Consider the following 25,619-nt stretch of genomic DNA (forward strand, 5'->3'; position numbering starts at 1 on the left):
TTTTCTGAAGTTTCTGAAGTCCTAATTTCACCTGCCGATTACTCATTTTTTCATTACTGGCAATGACATGCAAGTTCAAAGACTTTAGCAAGTCTATTATTATATCATCAAGCCACATATTTATTCAATCGTTTCACATGTTTCTTGGGGGGGGGGGGGCTTGGTTATACTTTCAAACGTCATTTTCTCTTAAATGACCTATTTTTCTTTATGTCAGTATTAGGTTTTCTGACTTTCATAAAGTAACTACCGATTGAGCAGTTAATAAGCTCTGGTCTCTTTTCAAAAAATCTCCCCTCTGAAAGGTTTGTCCATTGTGTATGTGGGACACGGAATTTTATTCCTGTGGCTTTTATTAGGAATGTTTAAACGGTATCAACATTTCTAATTTTGATTCAATTAAGCTATTTAGTGTCCTTCGGAGGAAGAACGTGTAGAAGACAATATTATACATGCATTTATAAGAAGGTTAACACAAAGATGAGTAGAATCATTGAAAAGAAATTGTTTCTTGACTGGTTAAATTTATTGGGTATCAAGTGTACTATATTGATCTACTTAATAATGAATAGTTAAGCAAGACGACTTTGCATTAATTATAATTACATTATGAGAGTGTAAAAGAAGTGACGATTTAATTAGCAAAGCTTTGCTATATCTTTCATTCAGATTAACTCACAGCAAGTACGGTAAAAAGCATGATCAAAAAGACAGAATTGAATCGTAAGCAAACGCTCTGCAGGTCAGTAATTGTGAAATTCGACAATGTTTGACTATTGTATATACAAATATTTCTATGTTAACAGCATTATCCCAATGATACAACGAATAATAAACGTGGATACAATTTAGTTAATGTTTAAGTATTCGAAATGAGATTTGATGTTGCCTAAGCAGAAGACTAACCATTTCGGTAAAGATAGGGGATTCTTCCTTAATATATAAATATGGTGCGGTGATGTATTAAAGGAACCACACGCTCTCATGTTTCAGATCCAACAGTGAACAGTGATATAATTAGTAAAGCACACGTCCTCATATCTCAGATCCAACAGGCTCCTGCGATGTATTAAATGAAACACACGCTCTCATGCTGCATACTCAACAGGTACCAGTGTTATACTTAATGAAACACACGCTCTCATGTTTCTGATCCAACAGGCTCCAGTGATGTATTCAATGAAACACACGCACTTGTGTTTCAGATCCAACAGGGTACATTGATATATTATATGAAACACAAGCTCTAATGTTGAAGATCCAACAGGGTCCATTGGCGAAGAAATGCAGTAAAGGAAAGGGTCTACGTCACATGAGAATTTGATTCTTACCAGGAAATAATTAAATTTATCCGGATGCCGTCATGTATATTTAATAGCGAAAATGACCATTTAACGGATTTATAATTTCCGTGAAGACGTTATTAAACATGAAAAAGAGTTCTCCTTACGATAAGATTTGTGATAACAGTTTCTGAATTACACGACTTAATAAACGGTGATCTGTCACCAGAAATGATAAAAAAAGATCCGAGTGAAATTGTTTTCCTCGCCTTGGTTAACTGCAGATTTTCATCTTTAGACGTCTTCTTACCATATTTCACATATACATTTGTAAATTTTTCCATATAGATATATAGTGTTATATAGAGTGAATTGCATACAGGTTAGTGGGTAAACATTATACTACAGGAAATGTTTTGGCGCCATAGGCTATATATAGGCTAGTGTTATAATGTAGAGACTGGTCTCAACGTGCAGGTTCTACCATGTATGCTAAATGAAACAACTATAATTATACACAGTCTTACAAAGTAAAATGTATGTACAGATGTTTTCCGTAAAGCCAGCCCAATATAGATATATACAGTTATTTTCAAAGTTCTATTTCTGACGTATGTTCTCTACAACTGACTTTATAGAAAGTGTTCGAGTACATCATATTTTACTAAATATTTAACTATTTATTTGAAAAATGGGCGTGTGTACGTATAGAATTGTTGCAAAAACTAAACCATTTTCTAACAGTGCACTTGGAGGTACATGAAATGCAAAGACAGCCATTCAAAAGGCCTCTACATCTCACGGAGAGTGACCATTTCTCTCCCATGGTGATATGTTGGTTTGAATATTTCTACAAACTGTGGTCAATGCTAATATATACATCTTATTTAAAATACAGATATGCATGAGCCTTATTAGTCATCAGTTTAGAAACGTCGTTGTTAATCACTGTTAGAACGTTTAAAGTTTCGAGCGAGGAATCGGATGATTAGAAGGAGTGCCTCAGCTGTAATTATAAAGAAAAATGAATGTCCGATATCATAACACGATATTTTCTTTTCAACAGAAGTTGTCTCAGAATGCACTAAAGAATGATCTCCAATCAAATAACACAGTTCTCAAAATGTAAAAACTCTGTTTTAAACTTTGTATTCTTCAATGTTACTCAACGTAATGGACAATTGTATTTGCAGCACGCAGATGTGTGTTAGCAGCCCTAGCGCGTGTTGGAACTTTAGTTTGAGAAAAATAATACCACGTGGCGACAAGATTTACACTTGACAAAAAGATTTAATAAAAACTCGGCTGTTATAGAAAAGCAGGAGCAACATTATGTTTTTTTTTTCTTTCAAGAATGGTCGGAGTGTCTAAATAAGATAACAATCAAACACACTTGTACATTGTATCATGGAAATGTTATGACGATATCGAATGCAACATGCATTTCTTAATGCATATGAATTAGCCTCCGACAAAGAAGAAATATAACGATACTATCCATTATTACCAATGGAATATGTGTTCGATTCCTTGATTTCACTTTAAGGTTACAGGGCAAATTACTTTCAGACCGAAAACACACTCAGAGCTCGTTTCAATGTGATTGGGTTATGTTGACATTTATTTAAACATTACTCACCTGAGACGATAAATATGATAAAAATATCGAGAACAAAGAGACCAGTATATATTGCTGTACCGTATTCGGAGCTCACTCGTACAGACACAATCATGATATTTATAAATATCGCAGCCAAAGAAAAAAACTGCAATGAAATCAAGATTTAATCAATATAATGACTGTTCACTGACTATTTTTTTGATGACAAATGAAGAACTAGGAACCAAAATGTAATCAATACAAAGAATGCTCACTTACTAGTTGTTATATGAAATTTGAGGTATTGTGTCTATAAACTTAATATTTAACATATATTCCATTTATAGTTTCCTTCTTTTTTTTACTGACAGTGATACTAGAAAAGAACATATTTGAAATACTTTCGAGACAAATGAACGAATGAATAAAGTTATTTAGCCTACATTCAAGACCAAATATTACTTCATATATAAAGCTACTGTGTTATACTTGTTTTTTATCTAAACTTTTACTTGTACAACTCTATTTTTTGTGCTTATCCTTTTTTTTATAGGTTTTGGTCTGTTGTACAATCTTCTCGTGTTTTTAATTTTTTGTGTTCGTAGTTAACATACTGCTTATTTTTCGTGTATGTGTTTTCTAGACTTTTTACTCCTTTGATTTCTCTGTTTTTTTTATTCTTTTCTTTTTTTATTTTTGGGTTTGGTAAGGGGCTTAAGGGCCTTTTAGTATTCATCATCATCATCATCATCATCATCATCATCATCATCATCATCATCATCATCATCATCATCATCATCATCATCATCATCATCATCATCATCATCATCATCATCATCATCATCATCATCATCATCATCATCATCATCATCATCATCATCATCATCATCATCATCATCATCATCATCATCAACATCATCAACATCATCATCATCATCATCATCATCATCATCATCATCATCATCATCATCATCATCATCATCATCATCATCATCATCATCATCATCATCATCATCATCATCATCATCATCATCATTATTATTATTATCCGTGTTCCGTGTTCATTACACTGAATCAATTTCATAAAAGATTTGATGTTAGTAATTATAACATCTGAATGATAATGCAACGAAGATGGTGACATGGCTTTGCTTATCTGGACTTACCTGTAACCTCTGTTCAAATTTGTTTTTCATTGGACTGTATTTAGCATGAAGAGTCAGAAACAGAACCGACATCCCGATGGTTGAGAGCTGTGTCAATGAGTTATGCCATCCAAGCAGTGTAACCATCACAGTCTGTGTGACCTTCCTGGTCAACTCAATGACCTCCCAGTACCAAAACTGACTCTTGTAATTCTCACAGAGAAAACTGAACCAAACTGGGGAGTCATATTTTCTCCTTTCGGTCCCGGTGACCAGTGGAGTGGTTTCGTCAATAGAGCCACCATAACTGCAATCGAAATCGGCATAAGTTGTAGCCTGTTTGCCTTTGGAATGATATTTTCGTAGCAAAATGAACAGCGACAATGGAAACCCAACAACGTACACCGCTGTAGCAATGTATGCCGCAACATGATAGGAGTCAAGATCTTTACAATTGATGCCGTAATCTGCTCGAAGAAGAGTTATGGACTCATTGCCGACGCTGTATAATTTGAACGTAGAGCACGCTGCTGGGTATACCGCGAAAATGGAATTGCAAGTTGGTGTGTACGTCACAAACAGCACAAGGACAACTAAGGTGAACAGCTTTGAAACTGTCTGTTTGGCCCTTTGTCGAAGAGTGAGTGAGAAGAATCCGCACTTTGATATGAAATAGACTGTACAACTTAGATAAAGGTACGTGATGACTAATGCAACTGGAAATATTAGAACAATTGTAAACTGAAGCAAAGGATTTATCTCAAATTGTTCATTGATGCATTGAGGACGAACAAAGACTTGAAAGAAATCTGCAACTACCATTGATAGAAATTCACCGAAAATTAATAGAGGACCTTGCCATTGTACGTTGTGGAAAGTCTCGAATAAATCACCAATCACTTGATAAAAGCCGAGAACAATCTTTATTCTTGACGATAGCTTGTCAATCACAGATCTTTGGTTGCTTATCTTGTTTTTCTTCCAGACAATGAACGAAAGTAGAGCAACGCACGAGAGAACAACAAAAAGGAACACTACCAGCACCCATAATTTACTGGGACAAGGATGACAGGAACTCAGAACCGAATAATATCCCGATCGACATTTGGTACACATCCAACCGGTGTAACCAGCAGCACAGTTGTCGTTACCATACATTGGAAGACCGTCTTTACTGTCACAACTCCTATTTCGAGGACAACGATAAACAAACGGCATAGAGTATCCATACTGCATCGTTGTGTTATCATAGTCGTCGGTCTTAGTTTCTAGATTCTTCACAAATTTCAAGTACTGATCTGGTTTTGTATTCGGAAAAGACCAGTTCCAGTAAAAGCCGGGTAAAATTGATATGTAATCTTCAGAACAATTTAAGCCGTCGGCAATACAAAGAAAACATTCCCCAAACCGATGCTTTCGAGCGTAATTTTGTTTACATACACAAGCTCGATAGCCAGCGGATACATTTTTGTCCGTTCCTTCAGGGCAAACTTTGCATTGGACTAAAGAAGAACCGCTGCCTTTTTCTACAAAATTTCCATCGTTACAGGTTTTGCATTCAATGCTTCCTATTTCGTCTTGGTAAAATCCACCTAATCGTAAAAATGCAGAGATTAATTTAAGTTCGGGGTAGAGTAATTGAACTAGAATGGAAGATCATTTAGTCGATCTAGCATCTTAATTTTGAAAAATGTCTTTAAGTGCAGGGCATTAGAAGATATTATAAGTTAGTCAGCTGTTTAGGAAACGAAGTGATTTTTATACTTGATACAAAATAACATGCTCATCTATAAAAATAAAAAAAGGAGAATTTACCTCACACAAAATGAAATAAATGATATACGTCATATCTAAGACACAAGAAGCGGGTAAGTGGGACTAAATGGCTTTATAATTGGTTAGAATGAACTTTAGATTGAAATTCAAATGTTTACGGCACCTTTCGGACAGCCTCTACACTTCTTGCGAAATCCTCCACCAAGTGTACCCGTTGGACATGGTCTACATTCACTCATGCCTTTACCAATATTTTGGCATTCGAAGCCTTGCTTCTCATAGGATGACACTAACAATGCAAAAGTACCTTTCGAAGGAAATTCCAAAGAGGGAAAAGTTTCATCGTTGACACATATGCTATAATGAGAGAAGAAAAACGAAGGAAACAGACAGAGTGGGAGGATGTGAATGTCATCTTTTAATTTATGATGTTAATTTTATGTCAATGTTGTTTATTTATGTTACAATGTTATCATTCCGCATAATCGTTTAGTTTAGTTTAGTTTAGTTCAGTTCAGTTCAGTTCAGTTCAGTTCAGTTCAGTTCAGTTCAGTTCAGTTCAGTTCAGTTCAGTTCAGTTCAGTTCAGTTCAGTTCAGTTCAGTTCAGTTCAGTTCAGTTCAGTTCAGTTCAGTTCAGTTCAGTTCAGTTCAGTTCAGTTCAGTTCAGTTCAGTTCAGTTCAGTTCAGTTCAGTTCAGTTCAGTTCAGTTCAGTTCAGTTCAGTTCAGTTCAGTTCAGTTCAGTTCAGTTCAGTTCAGTTCAGTTCAGTTCAGTTCAGTTCAGTTCAGTTCAGTTCAGTTCAGTTTAGTTCAGTTTAGTTTAGTTTAGTTTAGTTTAGTTTAGTTTAGTTTAGTTTAGTTTAGTTTAGTTTAGTTTAGTTTAGTTTAGTTTAGTTTAGTTTAGTTTAGTTTAGTAGAAAAAAGGATCAGGCGGAACACTTAAGTCCCAATCAAGGACCATAAAGAGAGAAAATAAAAAAACCGAAGACACAAACACTCAGTCCCAATAACAATGCTTTAAGTGCTTGTCCAAAGCATTCTTAAACCCATTGACACTACTTGCAAACCATTCCACTCATTCACAACCCTATTAGAATATTAATCCTACTATGTGACTTTTGGAGTTTAAGACAATGACCTATGGTACAACTACTGTTAGCAATTATGAAAAAGTCGGTAAAGGATAAACTGTCGAAACCAAACACAATCTTGGTAACCTGGATCAAGTCCCACGTAACCCCCTAAGCTCCACTGTGGTGAGATTCAACAGTTGTAACCGCCTGTTATAAGGAACACTCTTTAAAGAACTAATCATCCTAGTAGCCCTCCTCTGGACCTTTTCAAGTACATCCTTATCCTTAGCAAAATATGGGTTCCAAACCTGCACAGCATACTCCAGATGAGGCCTAACCAACTGCTCATAAAGCCTAACTACGATGTCCTCTTTCAGAAAACTGAAATTCATCTTGATCATACCTAAAACCCTATAACCTCTTTTAGCAGCTTCAAGGCAATATTTAGAAGGTTGCAGAGTTTAGTCAATGTAGATACCTAGGTCTCTCTCAATAGAGACCTCCTGTAACTCCACACCATTAAAATTGTATTGAAACTTTTGGTTGCTACCACCAATGTGCATTAACTTGCATTTGTCAATATTAAAAAGCATTTGCCACCCCTGAGACCACAAAAATGTTATCCAAATCCGTTTGAGACTTCTCAGAATCGCTTTTGGAAGATACCTCAGAATACAATTTGGTGTCATCAGCAAACTTCTTAGCTGTACACAAAATATCTGCGTCGATGTCATTTATATAGGCAACAAACAACAAGGGACCCAATACAGACCCTTGTGGAACCCCACTAGTAACGTCCTGCCAAGAAGAAGCACAGCCTTTAATTACCACCCTCTGTTCCGTATTACCAAGCCAATTCCCGACCCAAGACAATAAATTCCCATTCACACCCATGCTCTTCAACCTAAGTAAACGACGCTGGTGGGGAGCTTTATCAAAGACCTTCTGGAAATCCAGTAACACTACATCTACAGACTTCTGCCTATTGAGTGAGCTTGTTACATCTTCCATAAACTCAAGGATATTTAGTGAGACAAGACCTTTTTTGACAAAGCCATGTTGAGACTCTCTGATCAAAGACTGACTGCTGAAGGGACAGACCATAGACTTTTTAAAAATAGACTCCATGACCTTAAAAACAACACTAGTGCAACTAACGGGCCTATAATAACAGAGCTTAGACTTATCACCCTTTTTGAAAATTGGGGTAATATTAGTACATCTCCAGTCCTTAGTGGCATGTTAAGAACTGTGTGCATACTTGCTCAGCTTGAATTAAATGATATTTGAAGTACATGAGCTTAAAACTTAGACTTAAGACTAACGTTACATGTAATGAATTATTGATAACTCTGAAAATGTAGACCAGTGCATGCTTAGACGATACTTAGAAAATCAGTAAAATGGGATAAAAATCAGGCAGGAAGTGCTTTTCTTGATATTAGAAAATTGTCTTTTACTATGCTAAGATCATTGCTTCCTTCGATTTATAAATGATATGTACTAGTGAACATGTTTAGTAAATATTTGGCAAATAATTTTCTGTATTGTCAACAAAAATTACGCATATATCTATAAACTTGGGAACCGGCTTTTATGTTTTGATGATATTGATATGTTAGGAGAAAGGGTAAGATAAAACAATTAAAATTAAACCAAAGACACTATCTATGGCGATCTCCAGCGATTTTGTTCAATCAACCCCAATGAGCGCCAACGGCACCATTCTCAACTTTCAAAAAGTCGGTGCTAAATTTTAGATTAGTTCTTGGGATCAAGAAGTGCTTCCATTGTAAAACCTATGTTCACATCAACAATTAGGATTATGATTGCGTGCTGCCTTCAATTCCCTTTCAAAGATAATGCAAAAGTGAACCAAAGACACTGAGAAAGCGAATAAAACTTACATATTGTCGTTTGTAGACAAAGGTAGTCTCCCTAGTTGGTTGCAGTTCATATATCTTAACAAGACAAAAAAAAGAAGCCCTCTCATATTTCGTAGCACAAGATAGTTCTCTGTTTCATTAACATACAATGAATCGTCTTGAGCATGTCTGCAGATTTATCTCAGATGATTTTTTTTTATACTTCTTTACTTTTGTCGTTCGAATAAGGTTCCTGAGAAAATATGTATTGATTTTAGAATAAAGAACAAAAATTGAATTGTAAAGAAAAATGTATTAAACAATGATATGATCAAGCTGATACATGTTTAAAGCACTCACAAGGTGCTTCCATTTCCAACTCCGTTCAGCGCTACTTGGGAAATATTCAGGATCTTGTTCTTGTACAAGTGGCTATGGAATATAAAAACACACATCGTAACTTCCATACAGATATTATCGGGTATAATCATATGGTGTATGTACTCCTTCTCATTAGAATATTATTGTAGTAAAATATGTCATATGTCCCCATGTAATCAATTACAAAGTATATGAACATCGGAAAATTGCCTAGGAAATGCTTTGGCTTGAAAGGGATTCGAACCTATGATTTCAAGTAAGTAATCCTGTCCTCTCCCAACTGAGCTATCCAGTCCTTAGTTTATGGCGATCCCTAATAGTCATTGTTCGTTGGAATGTAAGTCAGAAGCCACAGTGAATGCAATACCGAGTAACTAAGAACCACACATCAGTTTCATCGTTTACAAATCAAACAGCTTTACAGGGAAGGGATTTCAAGAGAAATCCCGCTTTTAATTAAGTAAATGAACAATGTGATACGAGTTGTAAATTATAAACAATGCAACCATCATTACATTCCATAATAAAATATTATTAATATTTATGGAAGATAACAGTGTCATTCGAATATAGTTTTTTTTTTGTAATCAATAAATGTCAACTATCAATAATGTACAACCAGTTAGTTATAGTATAAATTCAGGTATCAACGACCCGTTAACGCGTGTCACCTTTGTCATAGGACTTGGGATAAAACTTTAAATTATAAATAAAACGTTTACATATAATAAACATTGTGAAACTCTGTTTGTTCCCAAGCACGTGTATACTTACATATGAATGTTTTCGAGAGCAAACGAGTTGTTGGAAACATTCGAGATGTTATTCGCAACCAGGTATCTGTATTAGAGATCAATAACGTTAATAATTCATAACTTTACAAGGATTTTGCAGCACTCGTCTAAAGCTTAGATGTACAGAAAAATAAAGTTTACTTACAAACATGTGAGATTTGTGCCCAAAAAGGCTCGTTCTGCGATGGAATGAATTAGGTTCCTGTTAAGAACTCTGCAAAAACATAATAGAAAATGATTACTGTGGAAGCATCCATTTATCTTGCAGGCAGATGAGAGTAAATAACATGTACGGGCATTTCATCCAATACCACTCTTGTAAATTCCTTAAGCAACCGTGTTCAAAATAATGAATGTGGTAGCGGAGCCCAACGATCCTTAGTAATATACAAACTTTGAAACTTCAAACTACGGCAACTAACATATAGTATTCTGTCAGAAAGCGTTACGAAATCTTTTAGTGAAGAACGTATTTGATGATCTGCTAAATGTGTGTTCCATAGTACTAAATATATCACTTAAGAAAAACTTGAAAAACTTATATGTGTGTGTCTTTTCAACTATGTCTAAAGAGACTAGCTTACAACGATCCATTTGGTATAAAATCATGATAGCGTTGAATTCTTACAGGTATGCTAAACTGCCTAATCCCTGGAAAGTATCATTCCATAGAAAAGTAAGATTATTTCTATGCAGTTGTAATATCAACAGCCCGTGATTTCCACCGTAAGCACTGAAGAGTCCCCTCGGAATTATCGATAGACTATTGTTCGACAAGTCCCTGAATATTCGAAAAAATGAAAAAGAAATACGATTTATAGGAGCTAAGAGTACATATATGTATTGCACTGTTGTAAGGAGACACCACTCATCTGTGAAAAGTAACTACTGCTTAACGGTGTCATCACAACTAACACATGGAAGAATACATTTTTACTAGTAATATTCGCACACGATCATTTTTTAAGCCCAAAGAAAATATAAAGTGCAATTAACATTTACTGCGAGTAAATGTCAACAGTGGTCGATAATATTTTTCTCTGCTAAGAAAGATAATAATACATTGGACATTACGCTCACCAGTTGCCGCAATGAATCAAATATACACTGAACTTACAAACTGAATGTCAAGTTGATTGTCGCGAACAGCCCGGCGGGAAGAGATGAAAGATTGTTTCCATAAAAGGTTCTAAACGAAATAATGAGTACATTTCTTGTGAAGAAGGTCTCAATATTATAATTCTTGTGAAATCTTCAAGGAAGATCGCAATATATTAGTTTGTGTAATATTGGGTAATATTAATGATTTGCCTATTTCAAATATAGACAACCGAATTTTGTTAAATATGAAAATGAAACCTTATAAAGCAAACAGCTGGTAGAACTTACAAGTGGTGAACAAGGTTCAAACCAAGCAATGAGGTATTCGATAGAGTTTCAATTTTATTGTTTGAAAGGTATCTGTCGAAAAACAAATGTGTTTGGTAAAAGTTAGATAAAGATAATTGCAGCAGCAGCAATAAGTAAACAAGTGCACAAAGAGTTTGTAAGATATTATTACTCACATGTCGCTCAGATTTTTGAGAGATTGAAACATGCCTTCCGGTATGTAGGCTATGTTATTTGAAACAAGCATTTTAAAATTAAGAGAAAGAGGTAAACCGAAGGAATATGTTATTTGCCCTAGTTGTAAAGAGGTGCGTCATTTGATATTGTGATAACGATTATTGCAAACAATATTTCCATGAGAAAAGTGAATCTGTAACACACAGTGCTGTTAAATACAATGACTATCATCAACGTAATATACAACAGTATCTGTGCTCCTGTTATTCTTAAGCATCCCTCATAACAACATAATCGAAAAGATAAGTGTGCACCGCTATTTGTTACCGTGTGAACTTCGTTAGACATTTGGACACTTTTAGATCAGGTACATGCTGATGGCAACGTATCAGTCAATGTGATATGAATAGGCGAAAAGGTTTAACAAGGTATGAACTACAAGAGTATAAGGCAAACAATCCTTGTCTGACACAAATTTCTCTATGCGTGGATTAAACATCCCTGTGACACATATTATACTATCTCGCTAATTAGCAGCAGGCAATTATATTTTACCACTTTTAGATCTCTCAGTGAGACAGTTAGTGATATGTGGGTTTTACAGTATGTTAGTTTATAGGAATGACGCAATATTTACATTTCACATAAATGGAGTAATATAGATACACAGCTAAAACTACTGTCTTACAATCTTTTAGTCTCGGGGAAGAAGTCCGCAGTTGGTCGTGCTATATTGTTATCACACAAATCTCTGTTGGAAGATAAAGACACCAAAATTAACATTCGTTTCAAGGATTGGGAAAAAAACTTCTTAGTATGCACACATGTCAAAACAAATCGAGAACCACTACTGCTAATCATTATCAATGTCCAACTTCCTTGTACATTTTTCAACATTTTGAGCACATTGTATGTATGTACATATATGCTGATATCAAACTTTGCGTTGAAAATACTGGTGCATTACCAATCGAAAAGGCATTCGAAGCTTAAATATATCGAAGAGAAGATGATGTGTGCATGTGTATTAATTTAATATACCGCATATTTGTATGATATTTTATATATGAAATAACAAGCCTTGTGTAAATCATCTACAATCATTAAATACCTGATAGCAGGAAGTCAGAAACTAGTGGCAACATCACGTGTATACAACAATGCTTACTGTTAGTTCTTAGACATTGAAGTACTCACAAGTGTGTTAACGAAATATTTTTAGCAAACATAGATTTCGAAAATGTTGTCAATTCATTTTCATGTAGTTTTCTGAAATGACAAAAGGAGAAACAATTTAATACGACCTAACCATCAACAAATTAGCCACCATAATCACATTTTCATGCGGTGCCACCAGATATGATATTTGTCCAAATGGAACTTACATAATAATTGTACAAAGCAAGTACGAAAATTAGTGTAAAAGATTAATTGTTATTTTAAACATGGTATAAAAGTAATGTACATCTAGGTACCTCTGAAAGATCTAACAGTCATGAGTTCTGTTTTAATCATTTCAAAACTTTGACCTAGTAGACACATATAAGTTTTTTTGTTTTCATTTCTTGCATTTCCCTTCACGATGTGTTATTTAACACATTGTACACAGGTACCCAGATATCGCTTGCATTACAAATAAATTGTGAAAAATAATATTTTCAAAGGAATAAAGAAGAACCCTATGATGTTTTAATTTTAAACGACTTCTTGTTTCCTTTTCCTGTTTCTTACAAAACTTTCAAAGCTTCAATTTGTCGAAAACAGTCCGGCGGGAGATGTGTTATTTGGGTGTTGCAAATTGACCTGTCAGAGAAAGAAAATCATAGAATGTTGCTAAGCGATTCATCAATTGAATGTTGCTAAGCGATTCATCAATGGAATGTTACAAATTATTTTAAATTTACTACAGAGTCTGCTATAATATCTAAATCTGACGAAGAACGCCCGGAGTGAATGGCAATTGAATACCTTCTACTTGAACAACGCGTCCGCTCTCTAATATTTCAACATCATTGTGATTGTTATGTCAAGAATTTCTGAGGTACCTTCTACATTTGTTAATATTGACCAGCTACGAGGGTTTCTTTTTTCCTTCAGTATAGGTGTTTGGTATGTACTATTTGCAGGGCTCACATTTAGTGAGTATATGTGCTGGTGTGTAGAATTAACCAGGCTCACATTTGGTGGGTATAGGTGTGTGATGTGTACAATGTACCGGGCGTGTGAATGAGACAAGTAACTAATGAGCAGTGATTACTGTATTAAAATCGTAAGAAAATTTCAAACATGGCATTGAAGCAAGACTTTTAACTTAAAACAGTTATAACTGTAGTAACAGTGTTATCTAAGTCATCGTTATGCGTTAATGATAGTTGCAGGCAAACCATAAAAATGAGCATCAGAGAAAAGAGAGAGGTGAAGAGAGCGTGGACCTGAAACCGCTAACTGTTATGTGTCTGGTGAAATTGAGTACCAGATATACGTATGCAGAACATGCGCACATGTTTTGTGTCTTTTATCGCTGTCTTTCTTACTCTTATTTATTTTGATTTATTATGATTTTTTGTATGTATATTTGTATGTATATTTGCACGTGAAAAAAACAAAATAAATCAAATCAAATGATTCGAAATGCACGGTAACACGTGTTAATTTTCCCTTTTCTTGGGTTTTGTTGAGACTTTGAGCAAATTACTATAGCATAACTATATTTTCTCTCCATCAGTCTCTTTCCCTACACTAAATAGAGCACAAATGCAGAATCAAATATACTTAAATTTAGTAAATAACTCACACAAATTTCAAGTTTGTAGTGTTATCAAAAATTCCATTCGGTAGACTCGTCAGACTGTTATACGACAAATCCCTGAGTAAAAGAAACATTTGTCATTAATTGACAGTGTAAGTGTGTTCCACATAGTTATTACAAACAATTCGATGTGAGCAGAGCATCGGAATTATTAGCAAAATGTTTCTGTAATATCGGTGATCATCATAATTTCATCATGATTATCATTGTTTTTATCATAATTATTATCATTATCATATTCTTTATCATTATCATATGTATAAAATCCCAGTGGAGGCTGAAATTTTTTTCACTGTTCTTGATTTTCCAACTCATTACGATGTTCATTTATATTAATATATATATATATATCTATTTATATATGTATATATATGTTTGTATATATATATATATGTATATATATATATATATATATATATATATATATTGAAGTAGTTTACTCACAGTTCTTTAAGGTTCGAATTTCCATTGAAGATGTCTTCTGAGAGCTCTTTGATGTTGTTATAACACAACCTCCTAAAATGATTAAGATACAAAGTATTCACTTAAATGCAATTTCTTGCGCATGTTATGAGCATATTTACATACTTTGGTCTTAAAGCTTCATAAAAAGTTAATTACTTTTACCTCTCATTTGATATTAACACCCAATTGTGTCCTTATTTGTTCTAATCTCTACTTTTATATACCAATTCAAAGAACTTGTATTGTTAGTATGAGCAGTTCGAGTAACATGTTTTTTTATCAGATAAATGATATGATCTGTTCATATTGCCAATACGACTGATTTTATCAAGAGTTTAGTGAAGTATTATTATTTGAAAAGGTCCGCAAGGTTGCTGAATATTAAGAACATGTGCTGGTATATTTCCTTTCTAAATTCGCGGTTCTACATCAAAACGTATAAGATGTTCGACAATAAAAATAAAGAGAGTGGCATTACAGATATCTGCCAGCATGCAATTTACTTAATATTTTCTTACAAGGTAGACAAATGTACAAGTTTCTGGAAAATGTTTTTGGGTAATTGCGTCAAGAGGTTGTCGTTGATATATCTAAGTAAAGAAAGGAACAAAATTGTATGTTACCATGACAGAAATCCATATAACCTCACACAGAACATACAATGAATACAATCATCACTAATAAAGTGATAAATATGTGTTGAAAATAGTTGTTATATTGATAAAAAAAAACATATATTGCATAGTCAACTCGCTCCTAATCTTGTTATGGTAGGAAATATCTGTGTTCGGTGCTTTCAGTAGCACAAAGACAGAGTTAAATGTCTTACCCTTTTCGGATGCAATCAAATTCAAATTAGCAAAGCATGTTGTTGGGTTTTTTTTCTTATAGGCGTAGCAAAATCGTAAATATTATTGTTGTTAGCTTTAATATTTCACTCAATAATCAAATAAAAAAGATAAAATGAGAAATAATGCAAGCATTTAGGCTGACGAATACATTCCTGAGATATTCTCATAGTAATCAATACTTCACTTTGAAAAATAAAATTCTGATAGTTAATATTACTAGATTTTTCAATGCAGATATGATAGACTTACAAGTAACAAAACTTTTTTTCGAAAATGCATAAACTCATATATTTTTATATATATAAATATATATATATATATAGATATATATATATATATTTATATATATATTTATATATATATTATATATATATATATATATGTATATATATATATATATAGATATACATATATATCTATATCTATCTTTCGGTCTCGCTTACTTTGTTATTTGCTAGTCCATCATACCTGCTGTGACATATCAAGTGATATTAACTTGTAGATTATATCCAAGTGACGAATCGATTACTATGATAATATCTCAGGAATATTTTGTTAATCCTGAATAATGAAGCTTATTAAATAACTCACAACAATTTCAAGCTTGTAGTGTTATCAAAAAGTCCTTTCGGTAGACTCTTCAGGTTGTTATACGACAAATCCCTAGAAAGACAAACATTTATCATTAAATTACAGTGTCAGTTTGATTAATGTTGATATTTTAAACCACTCACTTTAGACAGAGTATCGAATTCATTAGCAAATGTGTCTGTGATATCGGCGATCATTATCATTATAATCACCTTCATCATCATCGTCGTCATAATAATCGCTATAATTTTTATAAATATCGTTATTATTATAATTATCATGACAATGGCGATGATCACGATCATGATCAGTATCATTGATCTATTTTATATAATTAGGATTGTGAAATTTCGTCGATTGTGTCATTTTCGGTATTGTATTTCAATATTAAAGATGTTTTTATAAACACACACACACACACACAAACACCAGCACACACACACACATATATATATATATATATATATATATGTATATATATATATATATATATATATATATATATATATATATTATTAGAGAAAACCAGAGAAATAAGATATGACTCATAATTGGTCCCCCTGGGACCTTCGTCAGCAATACTTGGCAGTCGAATGAGAAGTACAAAATGTGACACAATGAAAGTATGACGCTAGATAAGTGTAAGTTGCAGTGATGGAATTAAAACCAAATAAACCATGACTATACAGGAAGCGGATTAAGGAGCAAAGAACGGATTATATATGCTTGTAGAACTGATAGTTGTTAAGGGGTCCCAAGTCTTTGTTGAGGCCGGTGATGTGAGACTTAATACGAAAGATCCAATCGATTTCTTTACGTTCACAAACAAATCTATTCGTGATAATTTTGCAGGATTCCCAGTTTCCGAACATTTCAATCTTCATAGTCATTCTCTAAAAAAACGTAAAATGTATTTTAATTGCCTCGAATATTCCAATATATTTTCTAAAACTTACTCCTTATTTGTCAATTATGAGTCATATCTAATTTCTCTGGTTTTCTCTAATAATGTTTTCTTTCGGAGTAAACGTGGATTTCGTTACATTATATTATATATATATATATATATATATATATATATATATATATATATATATATATATATATGTATATATATATATATATATATATATATAATTCCAGATAAATGTTAGGAACTGTGCATACTGTCAATACGAATGCTTTGAAACATGAGTTTAGTACAACATTAGCATTAGAAAAGTGTCGCAACTTGTTGAATATTCAGCACATGTGTTGGTGTCTTTTATCTACGTTGGGGTCCTACCTCAAAACGTATATGATGTTCCAAAATAAAAATGATAATTAAGAGAGTGATATAACAGATATCTGCCAGCAAGCAATTTCCTTAATATTTACTTACAACAAAGACAAATGTATGAGTTTCTTGAAAATTGTTGTGGGTAATTTCGTCAAGACGTTGAAGTTGATATGTCTTTGTAAAAGAAAATGGAAACAAACTGTAAAATTGATATGTAACGATGATAGAAATCCATATTACCTTCCAAAGAACATACCATATATGCAATCAACACTAATTAAGCAATAAGTATGGGTTAAAACAGTTTATATAGTAATAAAAACATGTATTGCATAGTCAATTTAATTCTAATCTTGTTATGTTACCAAATATCCGTGTTAGGTGCTCTTAGTAGCAGAGTTAAATATGTCTTACTATTCTATAATGCTATCAATTTAAATTGAAAATCATGTATTTGGTTTGTTCTCAAAGGCGTAACAAAATTGTAATCATTAGTCGTTAGCTATACCAAATCATTAACTAATCAAATGAGATAGAAAGAAGACAAAAAATTATTACAAGCATTTAGGCTGACAACAACTTTGAAACATCATGACATATGTTAAATATTAAAGATAAACCAATTATAGTCATGAATAGCTTAAATTAAATTATACATGATTGTATACTACTTTTAGCAGTAAATAAAGAGCTGTCAAGATACATTATCATTTAATTGTGGTATCATTAATACTAAGTAATGAAGTAAACCAAAATAAAGTTAGATGCTGTTATGAATATACAAAAAAAGAAGACAACTTTAAAATTTAATAAATGTAACGAGAGTATGCTTACAAGGCTGTTAGCTGGGTTGTGTCATAGAATGTTTCCTCGTGAAGCTCTGATATCTTGTTTCTTGAAATATTTCTGCAGAGGAATTTCAACAATACTGGTTTAAACTAATTCGTACATATGTTCAGCTAAAATACAAATACTGGTTATTACCACTACCAACAGTACTGTCAGATCCGTTGTGCATTGGGTATATTTTGTTATTGTCAGGAATGGTTTGTATAGATGATGAATCAACTAAAGTGGAATTAGACACTATAATAGCAAAACGTTGAAAGATTAATGAAAAGTAAAACAACCGTTGATAGGTTTCACTTCAAACACTGTTTGGATTTGAATTGCATTTGTTTTATAAGTTGTGAAGGAAAGAAACATTCGTTGTTATTCTACGAAACTGTTACTAACGTTTTATTGACTGTTGCTCTTTTTTTTATAAACCCAATACCACCAATGACAAATCACTTGCACATCTGTAAAGAAGCCTATGCCACGTTAAGAGAGGCCACTGTAAATTGCTTGATACGTTTGTACTGTGAATAACACAAAGCCATTAATCAGTATAAACTGAAGTGTGTTATAAAACCGTGACACGTGTAGAGTATCGAAGTCATTAGAAAAAAAATCTGTGATATCAAAACGATTATGATGTTCCACAATAAAAATAATAAAGAGAGTGACATTGCAGATATCAGCCAGCATGCAATTAACTAAACTATTTACAAAACATCGTCATCGTCATCGTCATCGTCGTCGTCGTCATTATTATCATCATCATCATCATCATCATCATCATCATCATCATCATCATCATCATCATCATCATCATCATCATCATCATCATCATCATCATCATCATCATCATCATCATCGTGATCATCTTCACACCATGTAATCATGTGTTATAATATATGTTATTGTTAGGAACGGTTTGTAATAGATGATGAATCAACTTAAGTGGGATGAGACACTATAATAATCAAACGTTGAAAGATTAATGAAAAGTAAGATAACTGTTGACAGGTTTCACGCTTTTTTTATTAAATAATTATCGCACTTTCTCTCTCAAACATTGTTTGGATTTGAATAGCATTTGTTTTATTAGTTGTGAAGGAAAGAAACGTTCATTGTTATTCTACGAAACTGGTACTAACTTTTTATTGACTGTTGCTCTTTTTTTTGGATAACACAAAGCCGTCAATCAGTATAAACTGAAGTGTGCTATAAAACCGTAACACATGATAGACCTGTCAGCAGATGCTACTGTGGAAAAAAATACTAACATACTAATTCATTACCCAAAGACTATTTTACGAATGGCTGGTGAGGAGTCAAAGCAAATGTCCCTAAATGTCTGACTAGTGAGTGTACCTTGGTTAGATGGGTCAAATGACAGCTTTTCAGCGTTTTAAAGTAAACTGTCATCCGCTTGTTGTAAATATGTGAACGAAATGTTGACGAAACCTTTAGAGATGTCTGGTTAGTCCAGTCAATCATTATGCATAGGAATGTGTGTTTGATCTTTTCCGTTTAAAAATAGGTCCTTCTCAGCAGCAACTGACACGTGTTAATAAGTTATTACACACATCATTTTCAAGTTTAATTAGTGCATACCTTTAACAGTATAAAACTAATAAAGGCATGAAAAACGGGTGAAAAGGCAATAATTTTGTAGTTGTTGTTGAAGGAAACAGAGAACTAATATATTGTTAAGATATAAATCAGACAAGGAAACAGTTACTTACAACAAATTTAGAGAAGTGGTCAATCTAAAGGTGTCCTTTGGAATCAAACTGAGGTTGTTTCTTGAGAAGTTACTGTTGAGTCATTAGAAAATATGTAAATGAATACGGACACCTCCAGCCTTTTACTTTTGTGAAAGATTTAGGTTATGGTATGTATATTCAGCTGATAAGAGATGAACAGTGTAATAAGAAATGCATCATCATATATGCTACAAAGATGTATTGATGTTTAAAGACTACAAACAAGTGATTCTTAATAAATAAAAACCACATATACTTTTAGAATATTATTCCGACAAAATTAATACACCCACACACATATACAACAGGGGTGCATTTTGTACAATCATAGCACTGGGTGATACGCCCTCATCGGTAGTTATAAGAAGCCAGTTTATACGCTTTCACACACACCGGTAAAGTCACTGTAGTCGAGTGATCGGGACTTCGGTCTGTGACACAGACAGGGATCGAATTCTACCTTAGCCTGATAAGTTCCTTTTTTTTACCGTTTATTCAAATAAATTGTTGTTTGTCAACCATTCCATAAACTGGTCTGTGTGGGGTTATTACATTATGTATAACGTACCATGTATGCAGTTACTATCCATGTTTCTTTTAATTTCTGGAGAGTTTGAATGAGTTGAATAATAATTAACCATTAAAGATGTAAAATTACTTTCGCTGAAGAAACCATTAGAGAGGTAGACGTACTTACGCAAATGTAACATTTGATGGAATAACCAGTGACAAGTTATGCAGTTTTCTTCTAGAACAATCAACACTGTAAACTTTCCTCGTTTCGTTACATCTACAGATTCCTTTGGAACCGCAAGCATATGGTAGTTCTAAAGATTGACAAATCAAAATATCATGCACTCCGTAAAGGTAATTATGTTTTGCAATTTTATCGAGATTTGGTATTTATTGAAACGTGATATATATTTACTTTATTTTTAAGGGAAAGGTATGCTGAAAAAAAACATATATTCGAGTCATGTGATATTAAAATAAATGTTTATTTTTCGGCGACTTTGCACTCCCTCAGAACGACCATTGAGTATCCCTAGCTTCCAAGATATCACAGGAACTGTACTCATGTGTATTTTGCCGATTACCAGCACCCATTTTGAAGTAATTAACTTTCATTCAGGTTTCTTAAAATCACATTATATATTAACTTAAAAACAACAATTTTAATAATTGTTGCCATGTTGTGTATAACATATCAAAAGCATATGTTTATTATTCACTGAAAATATAATTGAGTTAGCAAGACAAATGAATGGTCACGTGTAAACTTTAGAAATACAAGAAAACCTTTACCATTGGTTTCAGACGATATATCGTAGCCTTCTTCTGCGTCGTTAGTCACGGCACTATTTTCCGTCACCAATATCAGAAATAACAGACTCAAGGCAATCTTCATTTTAGAGATTCTATTAAAATGATAACATAAAAAAGACTAAGACCCTCACCACGACGTGTCATATATGGCATATAAATAACAAATGACCCATAATTGAAAATTAGTACTGTTTTAGAAAATGTATTGGAACTTTCGGGTAATGCTTGTGTATTGGCTATCAATATGGGTAGACTGCGTACTGTTTGTCACAACTCATCAATTTAAAGGTGGGGTAGTCTGTCAGGATTCTCCTGTTACTCATACCATATTCAAAGTTGCCTGATGATCGCTCTGTTTTAGAATATATATAAATATATATATATAAATATGTGATAAATATATCTATACGTCCAATACGTCCAGAGGTTCGAATTTGTCACCTGTATTGAACAATACTATAGTTCTGTTTTTAGTGACGTAATTTGCCTTACTCTATATATCAAACATGGTGCTATCCCACTCGAAATCATTATCATTCCTAGCGCAGGACCTCGAAAGCGATACATTGAACAGAATCTGTTAAATGACTTGGAAATAAATGACAAATGAAAAGGAATATTTATCTATAACTGAAATTGTAATAAGTTGAAAACTCCAAAACAGTGAACAAACTTCCAGTCTCTACCGGGATTTGAGCCCAGGCCCCCGCTGTATGTACGGACACCCCCAACTTTCATATTCGGACAACCCTAACTGGGCATTGCGTCTTTGTCATGATAGTATTTATTCCAACGTATTTTGACGGCTACAGAAAGTGATTTCAAAGCAAGCCGGAATACATATGTATATATATTTTTATGTATATATATATATATATATATATATATATAAATATATATATATATATATATATACATATATATATATATATATATATACATTGTTAATGTTACCTAATATTGTCAATAAACCAAAATCTCAAACTTATTTGAATCAGGAACATGTGTAAGCAACAGATAGGGAAGTCAAAAACAAAATTGGAAGATAAAGCACATGATATAAACCTGCACCTTTTTTCATACGGTTAACTCACTTTAACGTGACAAGCAATGAATGAAAATGAAAACAGGATAAATTGTAAATAAAAAAAATAAACAATGAAGCATTATTAATGTGAAAGGGGAAGTATGATGTTACTGTTTCATATCTTCTTTTACAGCAACTTCCTTGAAAATTCAACAATTTATAAGCTGTCAGTACGTTTTACATTGAATATAGACACGAGTCAACATGGTTTGCGAGAGAAACAGCGTGTCTATAATAAAATATTAATTTTTTAATGGCACTTGAATTCCATATTTTATATCCTAACTTATCAGCATATATCGACTAATGTTTGACTTTCAAAGACGATTTTTGAAGTATGTATTTTACTTCCCCTTGCAAGCAGGAACTTGCAAAGAAGCCTCATTGGCTTATCAAAGCCGCAAGCTGACCAAAGTCATTATCTTAGAATCATTTTTAACGTCTATGGATATGAATTTCTAATTGTCAACAACTCTGTAACTGGACGGCATACATTAATCTTGGAGTGACTCGAACTGGGGACCTTATGATTAGAAGGCACCGGCGTTAACCAATGGGCTAACACTACTTGTCTTTGCAGAGTTGTAGTAAAACTATTACAGTTGTAAAGTTGTTTAAAAAACTGTTATTTAATATTCATATGATGTCACGTGCATACAAAACAAAACAATAACAGAGAACTATGTCCCAGCATTACTTCCAACTAAAATGTGAATGTCCAATGAAAAGAACATATTCAATTGCTGATCTATTGTTATTCAAACTGAACTGTTACTTTTGTTAAAAGTCAAATTTTTATAGTGAAAATATGATTAATAACCGACACTCATCACCAATATTCTCTTGGCAAGATTGCTCAATTTAAAATCAGAGTATAAAACTTACCTAACAATTTGTTTTCCTTTAGTCTACTAAACATGATAAAAGAAAACGCACAATTTTAATTGTTCATGCACAAACAGTGAAATAAGTAACAATCGCAGTTTACTATTATAACTGAAATGACCGTGACGAAACATGGTTGAAATTGAGCAAGCGCTTGATGATATGGATTGTTGACAATTTTAACTACTTTCGCCTTTGAAATGCTGACGATTATCTTCTTGTCAATGCATGTTTGTACCAAATCTTCCAACATTTTACTCGCTTAGTATTTTTTCTTTTGTTGTTATTTCTGCAACAAAACGTTTACTCCGATAATTGCATAACTTTAAGATTCATAGTATCATAATTTATCATATTTATTGAACAAGAACGATTATAAGGAACCACTCACCTGGTGAATTTATGAGTGAGAACCATAAGTCATACAATAAATGCTCTCGCAGTTCCAACACATGCACTGATGAGTGGTATATTAACATATGTTTAGCGAAAGTAAAACACTTATTAAAACACCAATTCAAACTTACCTTTGAAGGAAGCACTTAAGATGGGCAATTGTTACTTGAAGGCGGATATCGATGTAGTGATACAGATAGTGTAGCTTGTTACCGCAACTCGTCAACGAAATTCAACATTTCTTTGACAAGGATACATATACTGATGTCTCCCCCTTGATTATTTCAACTTTTCTTCCCCTTCTTTTCTCGACTGACATATATCGACACGATGACAGCTACTGCACACTGTTTTCTCCGAAAGTGAAAGATATGATGTCGACAACAAAAGCACAATGGAAATGTACTTTCGTTCGAAACACAATAAAGGTCGGACAAACAAGAACGAAATGTTATGACGCTGAGGTTGCTTTCTCCACAGTGTTTATACGTTTGAATAACAAGCTACGGATATGGATGAAGCTACCCCCACCCCCACTCCTAGATCCCCGACCCTCCACTCTAGGGAATCATCGCTCCAGCAAGTGAAAGATATGCTGAAATAAAAGCCGAAGCCGTTAACTCTGTATAGGTTCGACAGTGTGTTATACGCAAGACGTGTTACAGAACTTCACCGTGACCTATTATAAACCCCAAGGACAGGATTAACCCAAAGCTCGCAGCGATTCGCAATATCTATTCTGGAGCAAACATTGTGTGAATCCATTCCGATATTCATTCAACTGTCTTGTGGAGAACCTCCACAACACTCTAATCCCACTGATCAGAAAGGATTAGATTCAGAAGGGTAATCAGTTGCCCCTAAGTATTGTTAGAAAGTAAAACTGTAAAACACAAAACTGTAAAAAACAGAACTGGTTATTGATGTTCTGATTTCAGTTTTCATTTACTGCCTAACTCAAAAGTCTTTTGCCTCACTGATACAAATCTATTCGATGATTTCACAGTGTTTAAGAATATGTTTGAGATTGAATTGAATTGAATTTGAATTATGTCCACAATCGGAAATTCGGCTTTCCACAGGTCGTAAACGAAAAAGACTAAAAGGAAATAAGAAAAGCAATAGTAAAAGTATCAATAGACTACGATATACATACAGTAATACAAACATATATACAGCAAGTCCTAAAATAAAAAACTTATCTTCTCACTTTTGAATTAAATATATGGATAGAATTAGGCACACATGATAATCTATAGCGTGGTGGGCGTAAACGCAATCCAGAGCGGTTGTAAATCTAGTGTTCAAACAAAGGGTGTGTTGGGTCCTGCCTGATTTTTTATTGATTTTTTATTTATTGAAGACCCTCACATGATACAAGCAGATACAAGCACGATTCCTGATGTCCTCGGAAATACTTTTAAATAACTATGGTATTATATAACTAAAACTTGAGATGCAACACCGATTACTATTACGATAGCTATATAGGCGTAAACTAAACTGTTTACAGTGATCCAATGTTAGTAAATTAGTAATTTACCTGTGTGGATAACCACAATGCAAGCATACAGCTGGCTAATCATTATTAGCTGAATGAGCTTCAGACAGCTACTTTCAGAAACCAAAAGTAACTTTCATATTTGAAAGAAAAAAATCATTGCCACATGGTCTTGCCCTACGAATTATGCTATTTAGATCGAAACATATTCAGATAGAGTGTTAAATATTTAGTCGTCATTTGCGACATGCGGACGAGTTATGTGTGTCACCAGTGATGGAAAGGTGTAAGAAAAGACCTTTCGCGGACAAAGGGAACCAGTACTGTAGATGTTTTTTGGGGAAGCCTCGGAC

General features: G+C 33.5%; 1 protein-coding gene across 5 annotated transcripts; it reads right to left on the reverse strand.

Annotated features, from left to right (window-relative positions):
- Positions 1 to 516: 516 nt before the first annotated feature.
- Positions 517 to 25,272, reverse strand: LOC139982405 (uncharacterized). 5 transcript variants are annotated; one of them, XM_071995233.1, is made up of 25 exons: positions 25,137 to 25,272; positions 23,897 to 24,112; positions 21,377 to 21,489; positions 20,769 to 20,898; positions 20,051 to 20,122; positions 18,312 to 18,383; positions 17,580 to 17,651; positions 16,199 to 16,270; positions 15,275 to 15,346; positions 14,736 to 14,807; positions 14,277 to 14,348; positions 13,214 to 13,285; positions 12,680 to 12,751; positions 12,171 to 12,233; positions 11,306 to 11,530; positions 11,034 to 11,105; positions 10,545 to 10,697; positions 10,062 to 10,130; positions 9,897 to 9,962; positions 9,102 to 9,173; positions 8,784 to 8,837; positions 5,968 to 6,161; positions 4,050 to 5,620; positions 2,923 to 3,049; positions 517 to 2,289 (listed from the first exon to the last, which is right to left on the reverse strand). In XM_071995233.1, exons 3-25 carry the CDS (start codon positions 21,477 to 21,479, stop codon positions 2,225 to 2,227), a joined length of 3,612 nt encoding a protein of 1,203 aa, XP_071851334.1. In that variant the 5' UTR covers positions 21,480 to 21,489; positions 23,897 to 24,112; positions 25,137 to 25,272; the 3' UTR covers positions 517 to 2,224. The 5 variants fall into 5 exon arrangements, with proteins under 5 accessions (XP_071851334.1, XP_071851335.1, XP_071851333.1 ...); XM_071995234.1 differs by lacking the exon at positions 25,137 to 25,272 and adding an exon at positions 23,370 to 23,395 and having other exon boundaries at positions 23,897 to 24,278; XM_071995232.1 differs by lacking the exon at positions 25,137 to 25,272 and having other exon boundaries at positions 23,897 to 24,277.
- Positions 25,273 to 25,619: the final 347 nt, after the last annotated feature.

This window comes from Apostichopus japonicus, chromosome 16, assembly GCF_037975245.1.
Source record: "Apostichopus japonicus isolate 1M-3 chromosome 16, ASM3797524v1, whole genome shotgun sequence".
Taxonomy (NCBI): domain Eukaryota; kingdom Metazoa; phylum Echinodermata; class Holothuroidea; order Aspidochirotida; family Stichopodidae; genus Apostichopus; species Apostichopus japonicus.